The 27,123-nt window shown below is 39.7% G+C and overlaps 2 protein-coding genes across 2 annotated transcripts; one reads left to right on the top strand and one right to left on the bottom strand.

The window, feature by feature from the left end:
* Positions 1 to 786: 786 nt before the first annotated feature.
* Positions 787 to 17,295, bottom strand: arih1 (ariadne ubiquitin-conjugating enzyme E2 binding protein homolog 1 (Drosophila)). The gene is made up of 14 exons (XM_015964406.3): positions 16,839 to 17,295; positions 12,089 to 12,156; positions 11,816 to 11,963; positions 6,120 to 6,212; positions 5,837 to 5,892; positions 4,045 to 4,111; positions 2,703 to 2,809; positions 2,557 to 2,599; positions 2,387 to 2,458; positions 2,147 to 2,277; positions 1,922 to 1,979; positions 1,367 to 1,627; positions 1,031 to 1,143; positions 787 to 948 (listed from the first exon to the last, which is right to left on the bottom strand). Exons 1-14 carry the CDS (start codon positions 17,121 to 17,123, stop codon positions 864 to 866), a joined length of 1,587 nt encoding a protein of 528 aa, XP_015819892.1. The 5' UTR covers positions 17,124 to 17,295; the 3' UTR covers positions 787 to 863.
* A 919-nt stretch (positions 17,296 to 18,214) lies between these two features.
* Positions 18,215 to 26,899, top strand: hexa (hexosaminidase A (alpha polypeptide)). The gene is given in 17 exon segments (XM_070550749.1): positions 18,215 to 18,272; positions 18,385 to 18,444; positions 18,500 to 18,577; positions 18,937 to 19,044; positions 20,406 to 20,471; positions 20,582 to 20,628; positions 20,800 to 20,910; positions 20,999 to 21,100; positions 21,228 to 21,360; positions 22,944 to 23,121; positions 23,212 to 23,298; positions 23,388 to 23,460; positions 23,623 to 23,783; positions 25,447 to 25,551; positions 25,664 to 25,771; positions 25,857 to 25,893; positions 25,895 to 26,899. Coding segments are annotated over 17 exon segments (1,539 nt in total). The 3' UTR covers positions 25,922 to 26,899.
* The last annotated feature ends 224 nt before the right edge of the window (positions 26,900 to 27,123 follow it).

A 27,123-nucleotide genomic window follows, 5' to 3' on the forward strand; every position in this document is an offset into this window, starting at 1 on the left:
CAGAGCCGGTGTGTGAAATAACCAACCTCGCTGCCTTGACTGTGTGCTTCTCTGAGTTACTCATCCGATCATCAGAGAAGATCAGAGTCCTCACTCAGATAAAGAGACAGAGGGTGACAGGATGAATGTCTTATTGCCAACATTTTATGGAGCAAGTAAACAGACTCAACCTACAAGGCAAAAGCACACCATTTTTTTTCTCCACCCAAGATCAGTAAAGAATAAATATTTCAAAATTATGCAAACACGTGCCACTCTTGCTCTTTAACTTCCATGCATATGGACTATTTACAAATTGAAAAATACAGAGTTGCTATTTGTTCTTTTCTTTGTCTGTTTTTTCTCCTTTTTCCCTCCTGAAATGTCTTTGCCCCTTTACAATCAGCCCATCAATATTCAGCCACCCAGAGCCAGGATTTCACCAAATATTGCAGACGTGGCCAGGACAATTAAAGCTGTTGAAAACATTTTCACACTAATGAGAAAAAAAGTCAAACTCAAAACAGAAAAAGGTCCACAAACAAAATAATAATAATAATAAAAAAAAAATAAGAGAAGATAGTTTAGGGGAGTATTACGATACAGGCCAAAAGGATGCAGAAGTTTAAGATGGACTTTTCCCGCTTTCTCAAGACTCCACTCAGTTCCTAACAATACTGTAGTACACTTTCTTTTATTACTCTACACTTTCTTTAAATATAATTTATTTTAAGGTTTCTGTTAAACAAATCCAAAAAAAAAAAGATGCAAAAGTGGTTGGTTGCCAAAGAAGGGACGACAGAAGGCTCGTGCTGCCCTGTTTAATTGCATCAGCGCTCTAGTTTTTCAAGGTACTCAATAGTCCGTTGCATTGGGACGTGTCCTCAATCTTCAATGTACTCCCACAGGTCCTTCTCATAGCCTTCATGTACATGCTGTAGCAGCACTCTTCGCCTGCTCTCACAGTATCTAAAGACACAAGAAAGATTTTATTCCGAGGTTCATGAAACCTTAAACTCAAAGCTAGCAGCATCACAACTCGTCCACTGACCTGTACTTATCTTGAACTTTCTGCTTTATGTCCTGCAAGGAATCCTGGGAGATGTCCCGCTCTAGGTAGCCAGACAACACCTCAGTGGCATTTTCCAGGTCTGCCTGGTTGTTCTGGCGGAAGGAAGATTCAAAGACAACAAAATTATGTATTAAAGATTTAATCGAATAAAAAGATTCAGTTTTTCCCTGAAGATATTCTGTAAACGCTAGAGGGTTTCATTTGAAATCAAAAATAAAATTTTACAATTTGACAGGAATACTATTAAAATGACTCATTTCTAATTTAGCAGAAGGGAATTTTATGTATTTATGAACATGCCACCTGTTTCCTCACCTCAAAAATAATGGACTGGTTGTTCTTCTTGAGGTAGAAGGCAAAGACGTAAGTGAACATGAGCGTGGAGCGGCACTGGCACAGAACATCCACTGCCTTCTTCAGGAACTGCACCTCGATCCAAGACATGTTGTGCTGCTGCATCTCCTCCATCTTCTGCTTCACCTGAGCGTAGAGCTTGTGCTCGAAGCGCAGACTCTGCATGTGGTTCATGTAGCGATTGCAGTAGAACAGGTACCTCTGCAAGGCTGCCCTGGAGCGCTGCAACACAGCATGAAGACTAAGTCAAGGACACACACATTCTGCTTCTATTGTGATCACAAACACACACTGCAGCAAAGCTTGCTGTGGTTTAAAAACAGTTTTCACTCATGGAGACAAGAGAAAATCTTCCTAAACAGCATCTTCAGCAGGGAAACAGAATGAATAAACCTTTAAAGGGCAGCTAGCTTTGCAAACCAGAACTCCATCTTGACTAAAACAAAATACACATTATAAATGTTTCTGGTTGCTCTTTCTAAATAAAACTGCATAAATAATCAAGTATAAAATTACCTCTTGAGCATCCCTTGCAGCCTTAGCATCATCTTCATTATAACGGTTGCAGTTGTACCTAAAAGGAATGAAAAGAGTTGAGATCAGGTAGAAGGTGATGTAGCCTGTTCCAACTTACTTTAGACGCTACGGACCATTAAAACCACTACGTTCTACTTGTTTAGGGAGAACCAAGCCATGCGCCAGGCACAACACTGACCTAAGCATTAAGACATGGTTTCTTACCAGGCGGAGCCGTGAGGTTCCCATGGGCCCAGACAGACCCAACAGAACTCGGCTTTACAGTTCTGGTTCCGACAAACCATGTGATTGCATCCGCCATCTTTCTCAATGGTCACATGGCATTTTGGACACTCCTGATGAATTAAATGAGCAGTAGTCAATTATGGGCTTACAGGGCTTCATTAACATCTCAATAAAGCTTAAACCAACTATAATTATAATAATTATTAATCGTTTACTTACCTTGGTATTTGCTGCAATCCAGTTTGAAGTTTCACTGTCATCGTCACACTTCTTAATCCATTTTCTCAGCCACTGAAAAGAACAAAACACATAAGGAATAATCCTCTTTACAATAGTTACTAATGTAGGTAAAACTTAAATAGAAGGGTTATATTTTTATTTTAACATACTTTACACTTCACAGGATCATGCCAGTTCTCTCCACAGTTGAAGCTGCAGCAAAAGAACCCAAAAGTCACACGACGTTTAAAAACACAATGAAGAGGTTGATCTAATAAAACTGTTTGCTATTTTTTAAGAGACTTTTTTCTTTTACCAGAACTGACGGCCACACTTGCATCTCACTGGCTTGGCATCTGGGTACTGGACTTTGACAACATGATGGCAGTCTGGTGCAGGGCACCACTTTAACAGTCGATTGCACTAAAAACAGAGATTTGAGAGTACTGATTACATGGGCCGGGACAAACAAGCTAACCATCCTGAGACTAATGCAGAGTTAAGTAGCATGACACACACTTAGAACCAGTTAAATCACCTAAAACATGGAGGCACACAGGAGTTTAAAAGCTAAAGGAATCACAAATATATAAAAAAAAACAGCATTATTATAAACACACGGGGATCTATTTTCCATCATTGAGGAATAATTTAGTTTTGTTAGAAGAACCACCAGGGTACTGTCTTCTTCCCACCGTAGAACCAGCGTTAGTGATGTTAATAGCTTTGGCTTCTGGACAGTGACCATTTACTCAACCAAAATAAAACATCTTTTTGTTTTAAACTGATATTTAATGGAACGTTTTACAGTTGACTACTGTTTTTGAGTGTAAACCTTGCTAGCACGCTGGATTTGCTCTCCACTGTTCTCATGAAACCACAAATGAATCCCTGATGAATATTCCTCCTCTTCCCCCTTCTAGTTTCTCTGGCTACCATCAGCTAAATTAAATTCAGGTTTATTTGATCAGACTAAGAATGTGACGACTAAAACAAAGCAACTGTTGTTTTGTCTGTAAGACTTAGTTGGTGTTGGAAACCCTGCTGGTGAGGCTTTTAACTCAATCTGTAAAACAGCTTGTGAACATTTGAAAACACGTCAACAATAACAACAAAAAAGCTAATTTTGGAAAAAAAGACACACAATAAACATCAGTGATCATAAAACAGAGCAGGAAACAGGAAGAAACCTGCCTTGTAATTAGAAGCAAATGCAGTTTGTGTTTCTCATTTATAAGAAATCTTTTCAGTAACTAAACCTGCTTTATTTTACAGCACATTATAAGTATAATAATTTAGGGCAGCAGCAGCTCAGGAAGTTGGGCGGGTTGTCCAGTAATCGGAAGGCTGCAGGTTCGATCCCGGCTCCGGACAGAGAATCCTGCTGTTGTCTCCTTGAGCAAGACATTGTAGCTCATCACCACCAGTGTGTGAATGTGTGTGTGAGTGGATTAATGATAAAGTGCTTTAGAGTCCCCTGACAGGTGCTATACAAGTGTGAGTCATTGTTTATTATGATTTTAAGATCACTATAAATGTCATTATAAAGCACAAACATATATTTCTTATTGTTAAATTGTTCTAACTACATTTTTAGTGTATTTAAGACACAGAACTATTTCCTCTTCAAGCTGCAAATTCACATCCCCAAAACTTACCTCTACAAAACTATTCGTGATTAAATGCTGGTACTTCAACTTCACTTTAGAGTCTGTTATGAGGCGCCTGTTGGAAAATACAGAATTATCATTCATAGGTTATATGAAACTGGTGTCACCTAAAGACATATATGAAAAAATATAAAAACAGTTCATTACCTAACAAATAAACTACAAACAAAAAATGTATTTAGTGTTTATGCAGACGTATCTATTAGAGGTGTGAATCTTCACTTGTCTCCCGATTCGATTACGATAATTGGGTCAACGATTCAATTCAATATCCCGATGCATCACGATTATTTCATATTAATTTGTTTTCATCGATAAATAGAAGATGTCAGATAATAGCTTTTAATTTGTATTTATTGATTTTTTTTTAATCAAAAACGTAATTGACACAACCTGCCATCCCTCAAAATCTCTCCATTCACAACAGGTTAGGACAAAACATTTTAAACATTTAAGAAGATTTAACAAAGTAAAACCATCTGTTTCCTCATTCAACACCACGCCTCAGGCTGAGAAAAACACGATTTGCAAAAACTCACAAAATCTGAAAAAGTACTGAAACCCTACCGGACACATAATGTAATAATAAAATACATAATGGGTTCATATATGAGTGTTTAATGTCTCTGAGCAGCTCTAGAGTCAAATATTTATGCCGCAGTTGAAGGGTGTCAGAAATAACACCAAATGAAATGTTTGACTTAGTTTGTTATTTTATTTGAACCCAGTGGTTCATTTCTGAAATGATGGAGAATGAATCAAGTTCTGTTTGATGCAGAAAACAATAAAACACAAAACAAATTCTACACTTCCAATAATATTTAAGATGTGTGTTTTTTTCTGTCTGATAACACCAGCAGAAGGCAGTGGGCTGGATTAGGATTAAATTACCCAGCTGATGGATCTCCTTCACTAACCAGCTAACTACAAACTTTTCCACTAACCTGTCCTGTGGGACCCTCACCATGTAACCCTCATGTCCATGCTGTCTCTGGAGGAGCAGACAGGAGACAAGACCTCCTGTAACCTAAAATGAACCAAAGCTTCCTCCCAGCTTCTCTTTAAGCTGAATTTAACATCAGTTTATCATCATGAAACAAAAGAATGAAGTGGAATAAAAACTTCCATCTTCTATTTCTCTCTCCTTTTAACTTCTCCGTGTCCCTAAATAAAAGAGACAGATGATTACGCTGCTGCCGTCATTGACCCCGCCCCCTCCCCAAGACCGGATCTCCCAGCATCACAACACTCGGTCTGACGGAGCGCTTCGAGCAGAAATAATAATGAAATTATGAAAATAATAATGCGTGTTTGGAGGAGCGTCCTCCGATCCTCTCTCTAGTGTGAGCAGACAGTGTCCCTCTCTCTCTTTCTCTCAGTTGCTGTGCAAGCGAGCGGAGCGCGCCGCGTGACAACCCGCTCAATTAACATAATTCACGGCCCAAATCCAACAGAACCGGTCGGGCTGATTCGGTTCCGGTTTGGTGTCTGGTTACAACTCCAGCGCTCAGCCCTGCAGTACCACATTAAGGTGGAACAATACTTTGTAAATGTGGAGGACGCTCACTCTGACAGCTTTGGATGCTGCGCTGGTGCCGCTGTTAAAAAAACAAAACTACATTCCACTATAATCGATTATGGCGTACTCTTCTACGATGCCGCATCCCGATGCATCAATTATTTGATTATTTTCCTCAGCTCTAGTATCTATCCTGATTTTTTTTTTTTTTTTTGCATTATTTTTCCACTGGCAGAACTAGAAACTCCATAAAGTACTCACATGACTGTGTTGTCATCAACCAAAATGTCACAACTATGAGCAGGGCAAGAAATAGTCTGGGAAAACAACGCAGAGTGGAAACCATTAGTGAGTTAGTCAATGACATCATCATTCTGACAACTGGTGCTAATTGTGTGAACAACAGAGCTCATATTTATCAAACAATTTGCCTTGATGGCTTGCTCTGTCACTATGGCAACGAACCACCAAACCTAAATGAAGAATGCAAATCTTGCTCCTGGCGGTTTGAAGACTACCTAGTCTTTTAAACAAAAGCTGGTACCTGTCCCATTCCTTCCTCTATGATTTTGGTGGTCAAATAATCTCCCCAGCACTGCATGCAGAACTTGTGTCCACATTCCAGGCCTGTAAAGAACTGCAAGAAAAACATCAATAAATTACAAACACACCTGGTCATCAGGTCACTTAAAACCTTCAACATCAAGTCATCAATGAGAAAAAGAAAATCACATCCAAATGAGACAAAGGTCTTCACAGAGATCTACATAAAAGTGGTCTTTAACAGAAGATCGTTTTTTTGACTTATACATATAAAAATTGAGCAGTTACTGTATCCATGTATGTAAGCACCATCTAGCATGCCTGCCAGGTTGGCTTTAGATTGTTCCTAGGCGTGTCTGCATGTGACCCTGTGATAAGACAGGTGGCCTGTCCAGCATGTCGCCCGTCTCTCCCTCGTTGACAATTGGAGGTCCACACCAGCTCTTTGCGACTCAACACTATTTTTCACATCTAACCAGAGTACAAGTAGCATCCACTAAAGTTCTTGACTTTCCAGCAGTGACGGGTCAATGCTCAACTTACTTCAAGCTCAGTGAATCACTAGGCTGGGCGATATGGCCTAAAATTAACATCACAGAATATTGGGGAGATCACATTGAAAACGATAAATGGACGATAACTACATTTATCCACAAAAACAAAAGTTGTTCACTAGATGGGGCTGTCACGTGTTATTGAGTCCGTTGTCATAGGACTCCAGGTGGTACAGCTTTATAAAGGGACATGAACATTGACAACCTACACACATCTATTCATTTTTTATTATCAAATTTACTGACATGGGCAAAAGGATCTTGGTTATCGGCCTAATTTATACTTCTCTGTCAGCTCCATGAGGAAGCGAGGCAAACAAATTGAGAGAGACATTTTACTTTCAGACTTCGGCGCCACCTGGGGAGTGTTGCAAAACAATTCTCTGCCAGGACAACAGAGGGCGTAGCGCTTTTCTTAGGTATCCTGCAACCATTAGTCAGGTATCCAGTCCACAACGGTGTACCTATCTACTGGTGTGTTTATATTGTTTTAATGTATTTCAGAGACTTCATAACACGGAAAAAATTTATACCTCATTCCTCTCCACCTCTAAAGCCAAATTTCTCATCTTTTCTGCCCACAAATAAAAAGCTTGCTGCAGATTTGTGTACTCCTTCAGTCACAGGTGAATAAACGTTCATATTTTCAGACTTTTTCTATGAGGTATTCTTTAATCTGTTCCATGTCTGCCGCTAAAAATCGTTTTACTTTATGACGGGGTAATGGCTGTGCTGTTGACGAGATCGCAGGAAGCAGCATCCTGACCAATCACAAGCTTGCAGTCTGTCCCTTTTGTTGAATAGTTAAAAGTTGGGCATGTCTCAGTCAGCCTCTGCGCGCTCGTCGGTGAGCCCTTTTGCACCGGCGCATAATGGTGCTGCTCGTCTCCGTACTGATGCAGACAGAGAAGTATAAATTAGGCTTTAGAGTCACAACTTTCAATAACGATACATTTTCGATATTTTACCCAGCCCCACTGCCCAGCCCAAAAAAAGGTTGTCACCTGGATTTAGCTAGGCCAATAGGTACATGCCTCCTATTGCATAGTCACCAGAGTAGATAATACTGTGAGAAACTGCATTTGCAGTCAAATTTATCAAGACTGCAGAGGAACAGGAGTTCTCCGTTTATGAGCATGTTTTGCAATCAGCTTCTAATTCAGAAAAACACACACTGGGTTTGTCGTGCTGAAGACAAAACAGACCATCCAAGTCAGCTGGTGTATGAGGACTTTGATTTCAACACAATCACATCACTGACTACCATATGTCTAAAGCTACCACTGACTACAATGTGCAAGCAACTTTTCTGGAATTTATACAGCTACAGATAAGCAGGGCAAGGTCACACCCTGCAAAGACAAACAACAGTGTGCTAAACTGGGTTTGCTTCCAGTTCAGATCTGCCTCAAGGACCACCACAGACTACAGAGCAACTTAAGCCTTGTCTTCTCATATGAGTTAGTACCTTTAGAAGCCCTTAGCCACCTTCTTCAATGGGACGACTCCTATCTGGACAGAGTAGGCTGCACTTTGTTGACAAGTTCTTAGAGAGGAGGTGCTTTCTTTTCTCCAGAGATTGATAAACATTACTTATTATAGTAAATATTTGGTAGACTGCTTTGTGGCATGATGTGGCAACAATACCCAGTCCTGAATGTGAAGACAAGAGACTGAAGACATTACAGGGAGTAGAAATAGGCCAAAAACTACCTCCATTCCAGGCAAGGTGGTGATGGTGGATATAAGCTGCAGAGAACTCAGCTGGAGAACAGACTGTACTGGAAACGCAACACTGACTTTTTCACCAAGATACAGTACAGCTTCAATAGAGCTGTAGTGAAAAGTGCTGTTGATTTTTCTTTGTAGCCTATTATTGTCAGCAGCAACAGAACCAATGACTCGAATAACTGAACCAAAAACATAATTAACAAGGTTGTCTCTGTGTTGGGCATTGCTCTTGACCCCCTAGAGCTAACAGAAGAAATATGCTGGTTAAGCTACAAAACAAAACACAAAGTTCCACAAGAACATCAAACAAACTGATGAAACACTTTCTCAGTTTAACAGTAACCTATTTCAAAAGACAATGGTGCCACTTTGCCGCCAAGCTGAGGTGGCATCAGGGAGGGGTCAGCCTGTGGCAGTAACGATCATGCATTTGTCACAAAAAATAAAGCGATGTTGGTAGAAAGGGGGTGCATGTGGTCTCTGAGCTGCTATGGACATGCTTTTATCTTGGATGGAACTGGTTTCCAACTGAAGCCTAGTGATGGGACTAATGGTCTTTTGAAAGGAGCTGTTTGAGTCGTTTACCTCAAAGAGCCGTTCCCAAAGGTTTTCTTTCACATTCCCTGTGAACTGTCTTGCGATCTGAGCTTCAGCTCTAGCGGCCATAAGCTACCGGATTTCTACATCACTCCAGTTTGCCATCTCAGCTGATACTGTTTACAAATGTGAAAGTTACTCCCCATGTTTTCTTGCATTTTAAGCAGTGATGTCAGCTGGGGCTCATGACATCATGACATCACCCTCTGTTGCAGGAAAGCGTGATCTTTATTCAAAACGCTTCCATTGTAGTAATATTATTATAAAGTTTGGTGGAACACTCAAAAGACACACCGTGGCAGCAAATCCACAGTGTTATTTGAAGCAGCTACTAGAATCAGTACAGAAAATCCTTACCTCTGGAAGTGAAACTTTAGATGGGGAGATTTTCTACAGTCAAATGCAAATATCTGCCTTTGTTTTGAATGAGTTTTTCTTTGCTTTGCAAAAATGAATAAGATAATGAAAGGTAAGGAAAAGAAAGGAAGATTAGCTCATTTAAATTTCCAGTTCAGAATATTTTTTAAGAATTGTTGGAGTAAATTTTACGTAAATGGACATTGATTTATCTTGCAAAAGTCAATTAGTATCATTAGGTAATGAAACGGTTAACTAAATCTCATCAAAAGAATCAGTTAAATAAAATCATGGTCAACATGCATCTAAAGTATTTTTGAGGAAAATTCTAAAATTGTTTACATTTCTAAACAAAATACCGTAAATCCTCTAATACAGGCCCGGGCCTGTATTTGACTCAAGCCCATCAAGCTCCAGGCCTTTATTGGAAGGGGGCCAGTATTAGAGGCAGGCCTCTATTTCTATTTGAGCTAAATTAACTAATGGTTCGCTGGAGTTTTTGACAATTAATATTGCGCCCACATTTTCAAAGTTAAACACATTTCTTTTAACAACGGTAGTTTCTGCTTCAGCCCTCTCTCCCCTCCCCCTGCGCAGCGGCCGCAAACTCACTGATGCGCCTGCAGCCTCTCAGAGTTCCTGCTGCTCTAAACATTAAAATAATTATTTCATTTTCTGTTCCTCACTTCTGATTACCTTCAATGGTGTCTGTTTGTTGCAACCACCAGGTACAAAAACTAACTTGTTTTTATTTGACTATTTTTCTGTCCTGTCTGTTTATTATCTTCCTGCATCTCCTCTCAGTCCTAAAGAGAAACTGCTACCTGGGTTCATATATATTCACCTTATGAGTTACCTTTGAACAGCAGTTCGAAAAGATCTACCGACCGCAAAAACAGCGGAGTGCTCGCTGCTTGCCGGCCGCAGTGATCAGTGCGTCGGAGGACAAGGTGTGCCCCGCTCCAGCAGCGAAACACATCAGGCGCAAATAACACTCTGGGGAGCAGTAGCAGGGGTTGTATGAACTAGTCGACTTCACTATAGTGACTTTTTATGCCTGTCGTTGACTAGTCGCTGTCACGTGATAATGACCGGCAAGATGCAGCCCTCGGAAAAGACAGCAGCCTGCTGTCAGCAGGTGACAAGCTCCTGCGCTCAGGGGGGCAACGCGCTGTGCCAGTGCGTCGGTACTGACGCGATCGTTCATGTCGGTTCATTTCCTTTAATGTTTTCTGTCTTTTATTTGCGCCTGATGTGTTTCGCTGCTGTGGAGCGGGCACATCACCTTGTCCTCCGACGCACTGAAGGAAATGAACGATCTCGTGTTAAATAATTTGGCAACACCTGATTGTTACTGTGGCCGTGCTCAGGAGGCAGATCCGACCGCAAAAACAGCGGAGTGCTCCCTGCTTGGCGGCCGCATCAGTGATCAGTGCGTCGGAGGACAAGGTGATGTGACCCGCTCCACAGCAGCGAAACACATCAGGCGCAAATAAAAGACAGAAAACATCAAAGGAAATGAACAGACATGAACGATCGCGTGTTAAATAATTTGGCAACACCTGATTGTTACTGTGGCCGTGCTCAGGAGGCAGATCCGACCGCAAAAACAGCGGAGCGCTCCCTGCTTGGCGGCCGCATCAGTGATCAGTGCGTCGGAGGACAAGGTGATGTGACCCGCTCCACAGCAGCGATACACATCAGGCGCAAATAAAAGACAGAAAACATTAAAGGAAATGAACCGACATGAACGATCGCGTCAGTACCGACGCACTGGCACAGCGCGTTGCCCCCCCGAGCGCAGGAGCTTGTCACCTGCTGACAGCAGGCTGCTGTCTTTTCCGAGGGCTGCATCTTGCCGGTCATTATCACGTGACAGCGACTAGTCAACGACAGGCATAAAAAGTCACTATAGTGAAGTCGACTAGTTCATACAACCCCTGCTACTGCTCCCCAGAGTGTTCTGCAGCATAAACGGCACGTTCTCTTTGAACTTGATATCAAATTTTCGCCTCCTCTTCGTCTCCGCACGGTTAACGTTACCCTCGCGGTCTGTCACTGGCAAATCAAAAATGAGACGATGACACAACCGCCCCCCGTACTTGCTTGTTACCACATTCCACACGGCCACAATAGGAGACCGGCCATTATGCACCTCCGCTGACTCCGACACCAGCCAAAATTGGAGACCCGGCCTTTAATTGAATACCGGCCTGTATTAGAGGATTTACGGTAATAAAAAAATTGTCTGTAATTTAATAAATTACAAACTGAGTGTGTTGCATTTCAGAAACCGTGCCTACTTTTTAAAATAGCCTTGAAGATCACGTAGGTAAATGTAAAATCCAATAGTCCCTTTTATCAACATTAAAGTTAAAATATAACCTCAATCAACTAGGAACTCCTTTTATACGTAGTAAATTTCAACGTAACTCTCCACTTGGTTTATGTCACTTACCGAGTTGGGGAAATTCAGGTAGCAGATCTGACATGGCATGTCCTGTGCAGATGATCTAGTATTGATTGGAGGACGCCTTTGAAGCTTCTTACTGGGGTTGATGACGTGACACTCAGAGAAAAGCTTGTCCAAATTACCATCAAAATATCTAAATAAAAACAAACAAGCAACAAATTGTGTTAAGAGCTTCCAGACACTTCTCAGCTGCAGTTTGATAGTTGGTAAGTTTTAAGTTCAAATGGAAAAGAACTTTTGTCATTCTGAGATTCCTACCTTTCCATAAGCTTTTCTTTATCCCAGTTGAAGTGGCTAAGAAGGATGCGTGTTATTGTTGCAGGATTCTTAAAAAGAACAAAAGAAACAAGGCATGATTGATATAAAGGCTGAAAAATACATTTTTGTAAATAAACTGTCGCTGACTTTCATTGTGTTCACCATAAAAACCTACAACAAACTAAAAATCATCATGGAAAACAAAACTTAAGCTTTGTATCAGTCAATAAAATACTATTTTATTAAGTATACATATAATTATAAAATCTAACAGACTATTTCTAATTTCCAGCAGCATTTGGTTCATCCTGCAGAATAGATCTTGTCTCAGATTTCTGGTTTGATTTGCATTTCAGGTTTACCAGTATGAACCACACCAATCACAAGCTCAACCTCATAAAATACCAGATATATGAATACCAAAAAATAAGAAAAAAATTAAGTGTCTTGATGTTACTTTTGGACAACTGTATTAAACTTTATATTTTGGGACTTTTAAAGCCACAATAGTAAAAGAACACAGATGCCCTCAACAATTTTTGCAAATCAGGGAAAAAAGTAGTCACATCATTTACCTGAATCCATTTAAGATCTTACAAACCAATCATAGTTCATCTATGGATTTTAATAATAATAATGCATTTTATTTAACAGCGCATTTCAAGGGACACAAGGATACTTCACAGCAATAAAATAACAACAAAGATACCAAGTTAAAAACAGTTAAAATCACACACAGAAGCCTAAAAATACAAACTAGATAATATCAATGAAGATGGAAAAGGTGACACTAGCAGTATGCAGTCTGAAACTGGTGGGTTTTGAGTCTAGATTTAAAGGAGGAGAGTGAGTCAGAGTTAAAGATGGCTTGAGGGGGAGAATTCCAGAGACGGGGAGCAGAGCTGCTGAAAGCTCTGCTCCCCATATAGCTGAGATGGAAAGGTGGGACAGAGTGTGATAGAGGATGATGATCTGAGGGAACGGATGGGAGAGATAATGTGAATGAGGTCAGACAGGTATGGGGGGAAAGGTTATGGATAGCTTTAAATGTGAGAAGGATTTTGTCTTGTTAAAATCCATATTAACCCCCAGTTTTTAAAAAGATGTCACTAAATTAGAATGTAATGTCACTGTGTTTGAAAATACATGCCTATTTAAATGCACGGCAGCTGCAGTAACGTGTAGCATAAACACATCTGTGTTGCCACCGAGAATAACAACAGAGAAAGACAGATCCTGACATTAGTAAACTGATGCAACACAAGCGAGAATGAATTATGATCCGGCACTAGGGCTCCACTGTTTAAGGAAAACACTTGGTGTTGTTCTCAGCTTGCATAGGATTAGCTATGGGAATTGTCTCCATGTAACTGTTAACAAAAACAACGGTTGTTTCACTGAATCCAATGTATCTAGAGGCAGCAACAGCTGAACAATTCATAAAACCTTCACTAGTAGAAATTGCTTAGAGATTAATCTAAGGATATTGGGTGGATTATGTTCAACTGTTTTATTAACTTTCTGTGTGATGAAATAAATATAACCAAGTTCATTGCATCGTTTTCCAATTAACACATTATTTTTCTAAACAAATACATTTTTTTTTACAACTCAGTAATACTATAACCCGAACAAATATGGTAAAATCACCAAGCATTAGCATGACATTTGAATCTCTCAAGTGAGACTGTCAAGTTCGTATAAAAGAAAAACCAGAAGTCAAAAGTTAAAATAACGATTGATTAAATAACAATTCACAACTTTTGTTTACCCCAGCTGACACAATTTTACACAGCACATCAAACCTTACTGAGCACATGAAGTCAAGCTGATATTCACAAGACTGTTTTTATTGGTCTAATCTCTATCAGAGATTTAGAGTTGGAGTCACATTTTGAGACTTTTTTTTATTTTTCGACCAGTGTGACTTGGAAGAATACTCCCACATCTGTTTATTTGGTTTTTAATTGTTATAAGCAACCAAGAGAGAAAACTTTTGTACTATGTTGACTAGTGCTTTGTGAGTTACTAGAGTTTGTTCTCTTTTCTGCAACATTGTGGAGGAAATAGTCCAAACTGTGTGCTGACTAACAGGACAAATAAAAAAGTATATCCCGTAACACACAAGAGTCCAGGATTAGATGTAGAATCTTCATCATACAGAGATAAACACAAACTATTTATGTCAAAAAACACCTGCCAGTGATGTGTGCAAGATGTGACAGAGAAAGGAATGTGGTGTACTTTATGCACAATGCTTTTGGGTAAAATCAAGTTTGATGGCAAACTAAATCAGTAATGACGACGCCAGTTATTTTAAAGAGCCAGAACTCTTCAGCTCAAAAAAATAAAAACAGCATTCTATTCTTTCACTTGTTAACACACCTAGTTTTAATAATTTTTTAAAGGTGTGGTTCACTTGTTTAATCAATACATGTGCAGTGGTCTGTAGTGGGAATGAATGCCTTTTTTTAAGTCATACTCTGGGTACAAAAAGACCCAGAGCACCTGTTTCAGGATCTAGAAGATTGCCAGATCAGAGGAAAGCTTCAGACGGATGGATTTGGAATCTTGCTTCCTGACAATTGGACATCTTACCCCTGATTGGCTAACAGAAATGTAACTACCACTGACTGTTTACTTTGCAACATGTTTTATCTCCACAAATAACACAAACCTGGAGGGGCTTCTGCAGTGTGGTGGAGTTGCTAATGCTAACAATTAGCTTCAACTAGCCAAGAAACTCTCTGCCGTTTCCTGGAAGCTAAACCAACAACAGCCTTCCCCGTTGTGAGTCAAGATGGGTGAGTCCATGAAAGTTAAGTGACCATGTGACATAGATTTGTCAGGCTTTTTAAATCCTAGAGTTTAACAGTTTATTTTCTATCATGAAGCTAACACAGAAGAAAGGTGTAGGAGACTATTTTAATGCTCAGTCTACATGAAAAACTCTGGGTGATGCATTAGAATCAGAAATTATTTTAAAAATGATTTTTCAGTGAACCACATCTTTAAGAAAAATAATAAAACTAGCGTATAACAAAAATACAAAATAACATGTTTCAAAAGTTATTTGCTGCTAGTAATTTGCATCCATGCACAAAGTAAAATGGGATCAAAATAATTTCTGTATATCCAAATTGATTTTTTATTATAAATAAACTATTATTTTACACACAAAAAATAACTATTTCATGAGTGATCTATTTCTCAACAAACATTTTTCTTAAAGGAAAAGGAGACTTGTTTCAGCTGTAAAAAAAAAAAATTATAAAAAGCTTTGGTTCCAAGTCACAGAACTGACGTTTTTTCTTAGTAAGCTGTAGTACATCTTTATTTTTTTAAAGCAACGTTTTAGCCCTTCATCCACCCATTCCCATTCGCTTATCCGGGGTTGGGTCGCGGGGCAGCAGCCCAAGCAGAGGCCCAGACTTCCCTCTCCCCAGCCACTTGGGGCCAGCTCCTCCAGGGGGATCCCAAGGCGTTCCCAGGCCAGTCGAGAAACGTAGTCCCTCCAGTGTGTCCTGGGTCTTCTTTTAGGTCTCCTCCTAGGTGAGCGTGCCCCAAAAACCTCACCAGGGAGGCGTCCATGCAGCTTCCTAATCAGGTGCCCGAGCCACCTCAACTGGCCCCTCTCAATTTTAGTCCTTTAAAGAGCAAGTCAACCCCTGCCAGATTCTTACTCAACTCCCTCTTCATGTTTGAAAAATGCAACAAATGCTGTTGCCTGGCAGACCGAGAGGGCAGAGACGCAAACACACACACAGGCTCACAATGACATTGTGACATCATAAGGACCAGTTTACATCATAGCATACCCCTTAGCCAATAGCAGTGGCAGATTTAAATTCAAAAGCAGTGCAGAGTTTTTACCTGACGACGGCACAACACTGACAGTTTTAGGCAGAATATTTAAATTTTAACTTAGATGCACTGAAGTACCAAATTATTGACTACACGTGTCTGCAGCACGATTAGACACGCATTTATGTAGTTTATCAGCAAAAAAAAAGTTGATTTTGGGGTGACTTGCTCTTTAATAACCTCAAAAAGCTAAACGTGATCCAATTAATACTATTTTCCATTTTATTCTGTACCCAAGCGAACCTACGTGAGTGAGGAAATGGAGGCCCAAGTTAACATACTAAAACGGAGATTTCATCCGGGTCATAGAATAATACGCAGTTTAAACAAAAGTACATTCCCTCAATGTGATCCGACTGTCTTTATTTTTGAATTATGATTCAATAGCTTGTTGATATAATCGTCACTAGCTTAACTCGATAACCAAACATACCCTGATGCTTAAAATAGCTACAGGTAATTCAACAGTTGAGTATTTATTAAAAAAGAAGGTTCAGATAAATTGCGAACTCGCTGGAAGTCGAACATATAGTTGACACGTTTTACAACCAAAAGCTTTTAGATTTTCGAGGACGGTGCTAGTGGCTAGCTAGCAAAAGCTAACGTTAGCTTAGCAAACGTTGCTGGCAACTTCTCAACAGGGATTAGACTACTTCCTGGAATAAACTCGTGAAATTTTTATACTTGAGTACTTTTAACAATGACCATAATGATATTTTAAAACACACACAATATGAAATATACATAAATAATGATGAATCGTATCTAGTTCACCTTTCAGCAATGAAACTGTTCTTACTGGGCTAGCGGTTCAACTGACGTTCATGGCCTTCTATACGATCCCGAACCTCGGTCTTTCCTAACGCTGGCATACCAAAATACCTACCTGGATGACCTCGTTGACCTCCCTGATACACTCCACCATATGCTGAAGGATCTGCTCAGCAGTCAAAACCTCGAAGCGGTAGTCTTCCTCCTCTTCTTCACCAGGACCGTGGCCCCCTACACCAGTCTCGCCGCTCTCGTCTCGTTCCCCGACCGCCACCACGGGTTCGACCAACTCAACCTCACCGAGGTCCAGGGTGTCGTCCTCGGGCTCCTCTTCGGCGCTGTCCTCGCTGCATTCGTCTTCTTCGTCGTATTCATAGTTATAACCCTCGTCTGAGTCCATTCCTGGGGTGTTTACCAGCTTGTTGTTCGCACACCTAAAGGTCTAAAGTGTGAGTAGCAGGTTGCGGAACAACACGAACAAGAAAAATTTCCGAGCCTGTTTTTCGGCTGCAGCGAAAATAACAACAAAACGTCGCCGCTGCTAAGCCAACAAAGAGACGCAGCGTCACGTACTGACGACGGACTTACGTCAGATGAAAAGGGAGAAAAATATGGCAAAGTTTTCATACAAACATTTCAAAGTAGGTCCAAACAGCTAAAATGTACATTGATCGTCTAATGTCCTAATTGACCTTTATTATCAAATCTCTAAAAAATACCCACACCCCTTCCCTTTCCCATAAACGGCTAAGCCCTAGCGTTGCCTAATAACGTGTTATCGCCATCTAGTGTGTATCTTACATATCTAACCAAGTTTGCTGCAAATCTAATACTATATTAAGTGTTGGTGCTGCTGTGACAAGTGAATATCCCCACTGTGGCATCAATAAAGTCTATTATATGGTATTCTTTCTCGTATGTATTATTATTATTATTATTATTATTATTATTATTAGTGGTAGTGGTAGTGGTAGTAGTAGTAGTAGTAGTAGTAGTATTATTAATCAAAGAGGTACTTCAGATCTTTCAGTGTGTTTGTTTGATAAGATACTAGGTTTTTGAACAACTTCATCTCGGGAACTCTGATCAAATTAAAAACAGTGAAAGTTGATGCAGGCAGTTTATTTGGTTATATTTGCGTCATTAATTCTGAAGACCAAATGCAGGAGACACTGGCTTGTTACAAAGGGCTGGATGTCTAAAGAATGACAAAAATAATCATAATCTTTTTACATTTCATACTGATGACGTGTTCTTCTCATTTACATAAATCTGTGTTTTTGTTGCAGCCAAAATTAGTGGAATATTCTGCTTGAATAGCCACAACATAGAAATTAAGATGACAAAGTATATACTAGAAATGTATGGAACGGCTGATTGGTCAAACCTAAGCTGTTTTCCTATAAACTGAGGTTGTTCAAGTAATACCCGTATCAGAAGACGTGACCAGTCTACATGTCCATGTAGTAATGTTTGTAGTATTTAAGCAGAATGAATCAATCAACACCGTGTCACGTGACCCCGTGCGCTCATAAGCACTTAGCAACAGGTGATGCACTCAGTTTGACAGAGAAAAGGCAGCTATGAAAGTCACATGCTCAGTACATTCTGGACAACACACTTGTATAATTAAAGATCTCCTCCTTATGCTCATCCTCCAGGTGGGCCTACAGGGAGTGAAGGGGGTTTGGCCATTATCACAGACTTTCATCACCTCCTCGGTGCGATACCAGCTGAACCCACACTTTTAAAATTTCGGTTATCAAAGACAATCAGCCGCACAGGAGGGCTGCTCTGTCCTGGATGCTGCATTCATAAGATACCATCGTCTCATATTCCCTGACCACACTGCTGGTAGGCGATATTATCACATGATTAATTCTGTTTTCTGACTGAATCGTGTAGACAACTGTATATATTATACAAAAATGTCATTTTTTTAAATATCCCTTATAGTGTTTGTGTTATAAAAAGTCAAAGGCTTTATTACAGGCTTCCACATGTTGACAAAGGGCTTTTTTGTCTCTTAAAGGGCATGAATGGGCTTTGTAGAGACAGCAGTCCTAGCAACACAACTACTAACAATAGGCCACATCAGTACATGCTTGGAATGCCAAAAAAACGTAGTTGGTTTGTGACCCATTAAGGTACAAAAGTCTCAGTTAAATGTCTGTAATTTGTTATACAATTATAATAATTACACTCATGATCAGCAGGAGTTAATAAACTGGGATTTGGTGACGGTGAGCTGTTTACTGTTGAAATCAGCGTTGACCATCAGGACTGTGAGGGTTACCCTCAAGAGGATTCATCTGAGAGATGTAAGCATAAACACACGGAAATCAGAGTTTATTTTTGGGAAGTAACAGGATGTTATGCAACTTTCTACTTGCTCAAAATCATTTTCCGTGAAATATAAGGGTTATATGTGATAAACAACTTGCTATTTTAGATCTTTGAAAGCAAAATAGGCACAACATGTGATAAATTATTACCTTTGGCACTATTGAGATTTGTTTATCTTAAAAATGAGTTATTTTTGTCAGCCTGAAATTATACTTGGATATGAAACAGTCCGTTATCGTGAAGCTCCGCCCACACCTGCTCCGATAAAACACACCTATAACAATAATTGAATTTGGTCTTTTCCAAGCATCATTTTAATTTACTCTGCTCACATCACATGGACTCACACTGGCAAAATAACCAAAGAAAGTAAAAAAAAAAGAAAATGATTAGTCCTTATGTTTTAAACTGTTTACCAATAAAGGGTTGAAAACATCATACTGGAAAGTGTAGCTAAACAAAGAAGAAAAAGCATTACTGCTGAGACTGAGAGTTAAACTGGTACAAAACAACATGCCACCCAGTTACTCTACCATTGGGCTGCCAAGTCTGTTACAAAACATTAGTGGCTGAAGACACATAGCGCTGTCCATTATGTGCATCTTTGTGGATAGAATGCATGGTTCTTACGATGGTGTTTTGTTCCCAGTGCAGAAATAATTTGTCAGAATATCCACTCTGGTACCCGTGGAGACTTAAAGCAGTCTGTGACATGAAGGTCACATTCTCATCTACAGCATGAAATCAGCCGCTCTATGCCCGCATCTTGGAGAAAGTGGGCATTAGTGTCCTACCTCCAGCGGAGGCTGGTTCCAGGTCTGAGACTAGCTTCAGGGGGAGGAGCAGTGCCTGATGACACACTTAGTTTCCATCCTTGTGTTTGCAGAATTCAGCTCAGAATCTGAAAAATTGTAGCCTAGTGAACTAGACCAAATTCTTGCGAAATGCATGAGTGCAGCCAAAAATGGGTTGGGGGTATTATTCATGAGGAACTAGAAATATAACATAGAAAAAAGCTCCAAAAATGTTTTGTTTAACCTAAAACTCCCTTTCTCATATTCATAAGCCTGTTTTGCTCTCATTTCACTCCTGTTGCCATCTTTGGCTTCCTGTAAAAAATTCAGTTCTTCCCATATACCACTAAAACATTTAACCCATCACACTCCATCTAGACCCCTTAGTTTTCTGATCAAGGTAGTTTTTCCTTGAGCACTCTAGTGTGCTATATATTCTTTATTTTTAAACCCTAATTTTAGTTTTTTTTTTAGGTTTTTTACATTTTAATATAAAGGTGCTATACTGTAAATAAATATATGCCTTCTCTTTTGTGTTGTAGACAATCTGAGTGTCTCTGCTGGACATGCTTCTGTAAATGCTGAAAGTGTGTGGGGTGTTCTGAGAGGTAATCATTGCTAATTCTAATAATATTAAATAAGATATATTCATTATGGGGTGTGTGTTTCATTTTTACTCGAATAAGAATGTTGATTGTGTGTTTATTTGTAAGCATAGGTCTGGAAACCTTTAGTCAGTTGGTATATCAGGATGACTTTGGCACAGTGAGTCTCTCTCTCTCTCTCTCTCCATATATATATATATATATATATATATATATATATATATATATATATATATATATATATATATATATACTTTATTCTCACAAGGTCTGTACAATGATCACATATTCAACACACATTTTCATGAGAATGTATGTCTCTTTTATTCAGCACTTTGTTAACAGAACAGACATTGAAGATTCCACTCAGTTTCAGTACAGAGGACTTTTACTGGACACTTCACGTCACTATTTACCCGTGCCAGTCATTTTAAAAACTCTGGTAATGGTCTGATAGCACAATCTCAAATCATGGCTTTTGTTTGGCTTGTTTTACTTCTGATTTCATCATCATGTTTCTTTGTTGACAGGATGCAATGGCCTACAGTAAGTTTAACGTGTTTCACTGGCACATTGTGGATGACCCCTCCTTTCCTTACCAGAGTCGAACATTTCCAAACCTTTCCAATAAGGTATGGGAATGAAAGAGGGCTGTTGATTTTCTGCAAAGTGCCTGGAGATGGCATTTTGTTGCTATACTCCCCGTGAGTGCTGGAAAGCATCCTCCAGCCTAGCCGTAGCCATCTGGCTGTGATTCAGGGGGCTTTCCATCCAGTGAGTCACGTCTACACTCAGTCAGATGTCAAGAGGGTGATCTCATATGCCAGGATGCGGGGAATAAGGGTCCTTCCGGAGTTTGATTCACCGGGACACACAAATTTTTGGGGAAGAGGTAAAATTACAAGACACAGTGAGAAGTAGGTTTGTGTGGATAAGCCTCCACCAGTTAAGCTGTTGACCAGATGTCATTTGTGCAGTAAAACTTTAGAATCTAGGTACTTGTTATAGGGTACAAACCTTTTAAACATTTCTTCCTTTTTGCGTGTTTCTTGTCTGTGGTTTTAGCAAATATCGTTAACCACTGGGTAGATTTTCTTTCAGTAATTAGGGGACCTGCTGCTCTGCCAGCAGGGTTATGTACCTGGGGAGTTGTTCGGACATGTGTATTTTTCCTGGGAATAGGGGGCAGTAGATACCTAAATCATTGGAAGCAGGCAGTATTTTTGTGTTGGAGTGAGACCTTACCAATGGGTCAAAAAGCCCTGGGGAGTGCAAACTTCAGCAAAATGAAAAGCACATCAGACTCAGTTTCATCAGTGGAAACAAGTGAAGAGGTAAATGTGTAAAACAACATTTAAGAATGATGAAAGTTTTCTAATGGTTTGTTACAAATCAGTAAATGCATTTTGTCCTCATGGGCTCCTGTAGAAGGAAACATGGCATCTAATATAGTCCTAATAGCCTCCCAGAGGCTTAGACCCACTCCCATGTATTTTAGACCTAATTTTCATGGTTATATGTTACGAAGCTGCCAAACTGGGAATCATTTCATTCATTTTCAACAACATTTTGATGGAGATTTCCAGAAATTAATGGTTAAAAACTACACATTGTCTCTTTAATGTAGCTATAACTTTTATAAGCGATCTGATTCACCATGGCAAAATTACTAGCAAAGAACACAAAAATGTTTTCATTTTGAGTGTGTGCATGTCTCAATCTGCCAGACCAGTACAAACACACATACTTTATGTGCTGCGACTTACTCTTCTTCTCCAGAGGAAATTATCTCTTAATTAGGAGCGTGCACCCCAACAAATGACACATAAAACGACTGGTTCGGCCGTGGGACATGTGTATGTCATGATTTTGGGGTGATCACCCCAACACAATCCAAATAAAATGATTTTAGGTTGTTCACCCCAACGTGACCCAAATATCATGACTTATTAATCACACGGCCACTCTCTTTTGCCAGTGAGCAGGTCCCTTTTTAAAAATTCTTCAGGAATTTTCTAGTTATTAGATATCCTTTTGGCATCAACCCAATTAAAGATGACCACAATAGCAAAGTAAGCTCAGAAAACACAAGGAAACTGGTGGAACTCAGTCGATGTTTGCACATTTCAAGCTATGGTTTGACATTATTACATGTTATATATAACACCGTAAAGTGTTTACAAATCAACACTTAGGAAAGAATTTGATCACATTACACATGACATTATGTTCAAAACGGAATCCAAACAGGTTTAATGGTTAGGTGATCTGTATTTTTTTGTATTCTGTGAAAATGGTCTAGAGCTAAACGAAATCAGCCAAAATCCTAAGAGATCCTTGGAAAGACCTAGAAAGCCTGGAGATTTGTTGATTTGCAGTACAGCGTGTGCTTTGGTTAATTCAGTCTTCAATGTTCAACAGATATACAAAATATTTAAAATTCTATTATAACACTGATTTCCATATAATGGCCAGGGCAGTCTGACGTTGACTCCCTGCTACAAAAGAGGCATCCATCAGGCACCTTTGGACCCGTTAATCCAGCATTGCCCTCCACCTACCAGTTCATGGCATCACTGTTTAAGGAAGTGGCATCTGTGTTTCCTGACTCCTATATTCATCTAGGATGAGATGAGGTGGACTTTTCTTGCTGGTAGGTTAGTAAATATTTTATAATGTTTGCATGCATTTAGAATATTCAAACTACATAAAGTTCAACATTTTTCACTGTTTGTTTCTGTAGGAAATCAAATCCTCACATTCGAGCCTTTATGCAGAAGGTGGGATTTGGTGTGGACTTACCCAAACTGGATGCATTCTACATGGAGAGGTATGTTATGTGGTATCATGCATGTTTAAAGATGTTGGGAAAATACATTTAATGGCATGTTGACACACTCCAACACACCTTTTTGACAGAATTGTAAACATCACATCAGCTCTCAACAAGACGTCCATTGTGTGGCAGGATGTTTTTGACTACCGTGAACGAGTAAGTACACAGCAACAAATTAATTCTAGAATCAAAAGCAACTTTTTTGCATTAGTGAATATTCACAGAAGGATATGGAGGACTATGATTATGGATTTCAGCAATTTAATAACCAGCTGACCAGTTTGCATTAGTCTAATGTTGCTTAGCTTTGTGTTTCAGCTCAGGACTTCCTCAGTGGTGGAGGTCTGGAAACACGGCTGTTACCTGTGTGAAGTACGCAGACTAACTAAAGCAGAACTCAGGGTGATTCTGGCCACCCCATGGTACCTGGACCAGCCGGGACCCACACACAACTGGGCTCGCTATTACGTTGTGGCCCCTTGTCTTCAAGGGTCAGGACATTTAAAATTGTGTTGTGACTGTGACCAGTTGTGTGTGTTGTAATTTGTGTCTTTTGTCCTTCTTGAACACAAAATAAAATATTTTTAGTGAGACCAGCTGGTGGCAGTGAACACAATCGTTTTAATCCTCATTAAAGAGCAAGTTACCCCCTGCCAGAATCTTAGGCCTTGGGCACACCGGAGGCGGACGCACTGGACCGCATAGCACCCGAGATTTTGAGAAGTCAAGTGGTCACACAGGACGCAACGCACCTCTGAGGGCTTCTTGAAAAGTTGTTCGACAGTCACAACATCACGCGGGATTTGAGGACAGAAAGCAGGAAGTGACTATTGTTTATATGTGATCAGACTTGCCATCGTGTTTTGTGAGACTCCACTCATTAAAAATGGGTAAGTACGTTATATATTAGAATATTTTAAGATCAATAGTACTTTAAAGTTATCAAAACTGTGGCTAGGTTCGTGTTGGCAGTTGACTTTGTGCTATAAAGCTGTTCCACGTTGTAATGTCGGTTATAAAGTACTCCACAGCTTCGTAAACAGCTGCAGCGCTTCTGGGACGCTGTGCGGTGCTCCCCGTGTGTCCACTCTCATCAAAGAGACTCCAAAATAACCTTTTTTGCTAATTAACTGAATAATTGGGTCTTTACAAATGCAATCTTTCTGTTTCTGTGCATTTTTGACATATTTGTGTCAATTTGATTAAATCTAGAATCTAGGTCTAAAAACGTCTTTGTGCTGCCCCCTGTGGCAGAACAGTAGCTACTGCATTTGAAACTTGTGATTGTGGCTGGAACAATTTCACGTCATCGGTACAGTCTCCTCCCACTCCCCCTCCCTCCCAGGATGGAAATTCCCCACACTTGGCCATGCCACTCTGTGCCTCCTGGCAGCGCCCACTTTCATGGCATTTTTCAAATCTTGACTAGAGGTGGAGTTACATTTTCTGATGGTGTGCAGTCCCTCTTTAACTATAATGACTTCTATTTAAAATGACGAAGCGTCTGCCTTTGGTGTGTCCTAGGCTTTACACACACACACACACACACACACAACTTTGTGAAATCATAATGTACCAGTGAACGTCGTAATGTACCTCTTAGTCAATAGCAATGGCAGATTTATTTTCAAACGCAGTGCAAAGTTTTTACCTGAAGAGGGCGCAACACTGACAGTTATAGGCAGATTATTTAAATCTTAAGATACACTAAAGCGCCAAATTATTGACTCATTTATATAATTTATCAGCAAAAAAATGTTGATTTGGGGGCGACTTGCTCTTCAAGAACAAATAAAGAAAGCAGTATATCTTAGAAATAGGTTTTTGCCATAACATATTTTGTATACAAAATTATCTGCAAATAGATCACTAGAGTGGCAAGTTTTTTTTTTACATCCTTCCAAGTATTTCACATCTGGAGGGTTGTCCCAGCTCATTTTCAGGCAAAGCTAAAAATCTGGTGGGAAAGGCTGGGACTAACTGATTTTAATGATGTGGACGAGTTTTTATGTCTCTTGTGTTTGTCTGAATAAAGGCCCTACCAGGAAAAGTCTGCTATGATACATAGAAGTGGTATGATGAATCTGAAGTTTAGTTTCTTAACAAATCTGAAAATACTTTGTTGTATGTGTGTGTTTTTTAAAATCACTTGACAGGAACAGAGGAACAGAAGAAGCTGGTCACGGGGTGGGGGGTCAACTTATGGGGGGAATATGTAGATGCCTCCAATCTGGCCCCACGTCTCTGGTAAAAGCTTAAAAAGACATTTTAAAGCCTATGTAAAAAAAAAACAATGTGGCATTATAGCCTTATTATTTACTTGATTACACACACACACACACACACACAGAAATCACAGGCCGAGAGCAAGTGCTGCTGCAGAGCGACTGTAGAGCGATGAGAGGCAGACCTCCAGCGTGGAAAGAGCATTTCCTCGACTACAGGATTTTCGGTGCAAGCTCCTGAGGTACATTAAACACTGAGAGCTAACCTACTTTACAGACACTGTTTTCTTTGTTATGATGTATGTGTGTTTTCCTCTTACTGTTCAGACGTGGAATCCAAGCTGAGCCTCTTTACGTGGGACACATGCAGACATGAGTACCAAGCTGTCTGAAGATCCAGGGTTTTAGGTTTAAAAGATAACAAGCAGCTACGTTGAATAGTTTGAGTGAACATTTAGTTTATTATTATTTATTTTTTCCACTTTGCAGAGTTTTGCCAATATCTTTCTCAGGGATTCATCATCCATATCGTTACTTTCTTTCTAGAATAAACACAAGAACTATAACTTTCCACCTCTGACCCAAATACAATAAAACAGTTTAGGCACAAACTTCTATTATTTTTATTTGTTTGTTCTCTTGAAATAATCTTTATTGGATAAACTACAATTTGTTGGCTGTGATTTATTTTCAGATAATATTGGTACTTAATATATAAAACAAAAAAACACTCAAGGAAAAAGTATGAAAAAATGAAAGGTGTTGGACACTCTTGCTCATTGGCCTGTGCTGCCTCTCAGTTTTTATCATTGCTATAAGTAAAATGTATTTGTATTTATTTATACACACAAATATGAGTATGAGAGCATTAATAACTCATAAATTCATGCAGGCAGTATCTCAAACAAAACATGCATTTTAGGATTAAAGCAGTGATTAGTAACTGGGCTGGGGTTTTACCTGTGCATAGTGTTCAGTCACCTGCAGAGCTATATCATCAGAGAAGTTTCCACTAGGTGTGTACTCACTTATCTGCAACAGTCACAAGGTTTCAGGTGTGATGAAATGTGACAGTTAGCCTGGAAGCAGTACTTAGCTGGTGGTTGCAGCATCTCAGTCTGCAAAAATGCAGTCAAGTTTCAAAGAACTGTTTAATTTCTCAGATAGATGTCTGATTGTGTTCACATTTTAATCCTGTAACAACGTGCATTGTAATATTTGAAAGTTTCTAAGCCATTTGCCTCTTTAAACAGCAATGGTGCTTTTCTCAAAAACATGCTGTATCACATCTCATTTATGTCCTCTGCTCTCTTGTGGAGAATTGAAATACTGCAGGGAAGTGATGGCTGCATTACTTGTAAGCAGTGGCGGCTGGTGAAAAATATTTTTGGTGGGGCTGTGCCTTTTTTTTTTTTAAACAAACTTGTGCTTTCTGAGCTTTGTGCACAACTTCACCATTTCCTGAATTAAGCACAGCTCTTTTATTTCCTGTCTTACATCATTGGACAAACTGATTAATCCAGGTGTGTCTGACTATTGGCACGCTGCCTTGCGGACCAAGGTTGAAAAATACTGCATTAAATTGCACATAAAA

Source organism: Nothobranchius furzeri, chromosome 4 (assembly GCF_043380555.1).
Source record: "Nothobranchius furzeri strain GRZ-AD chromosome 4, NfurGRZ-RIMD1, whole genome shotgun sequence".
Classification (NCBI taxonomy): Eukaryota; Metazoa; Chordata; class Actinopteri; order Cyprinodontiformes; family Nothobranchiidae; genus Nothobranchius; species Nothobranchius furzeri.

Coding starts and splice junctions, on each gene's coding strand:
- arih1 (XM_015964406.3), bottom strand. CDS start 17,123: ATGGACTCAGACGAGGGTTATAACTATGAATACGACGAAGAAGACGAA. Junction 4,112..5,836: donor GTTGATGACAACACAGTCAT/GTGAGTACTTTA, acceptor ATTTTCCAACAG/GCGCCTCATAACAGACTCTA. Junction 2,278..2,386: donor GGATTGCAGCAAATACCAAG/GTAAGTAAACGA, acceptor TTAATTCATCAG/GAGTGTCCAAAATGCCATGT.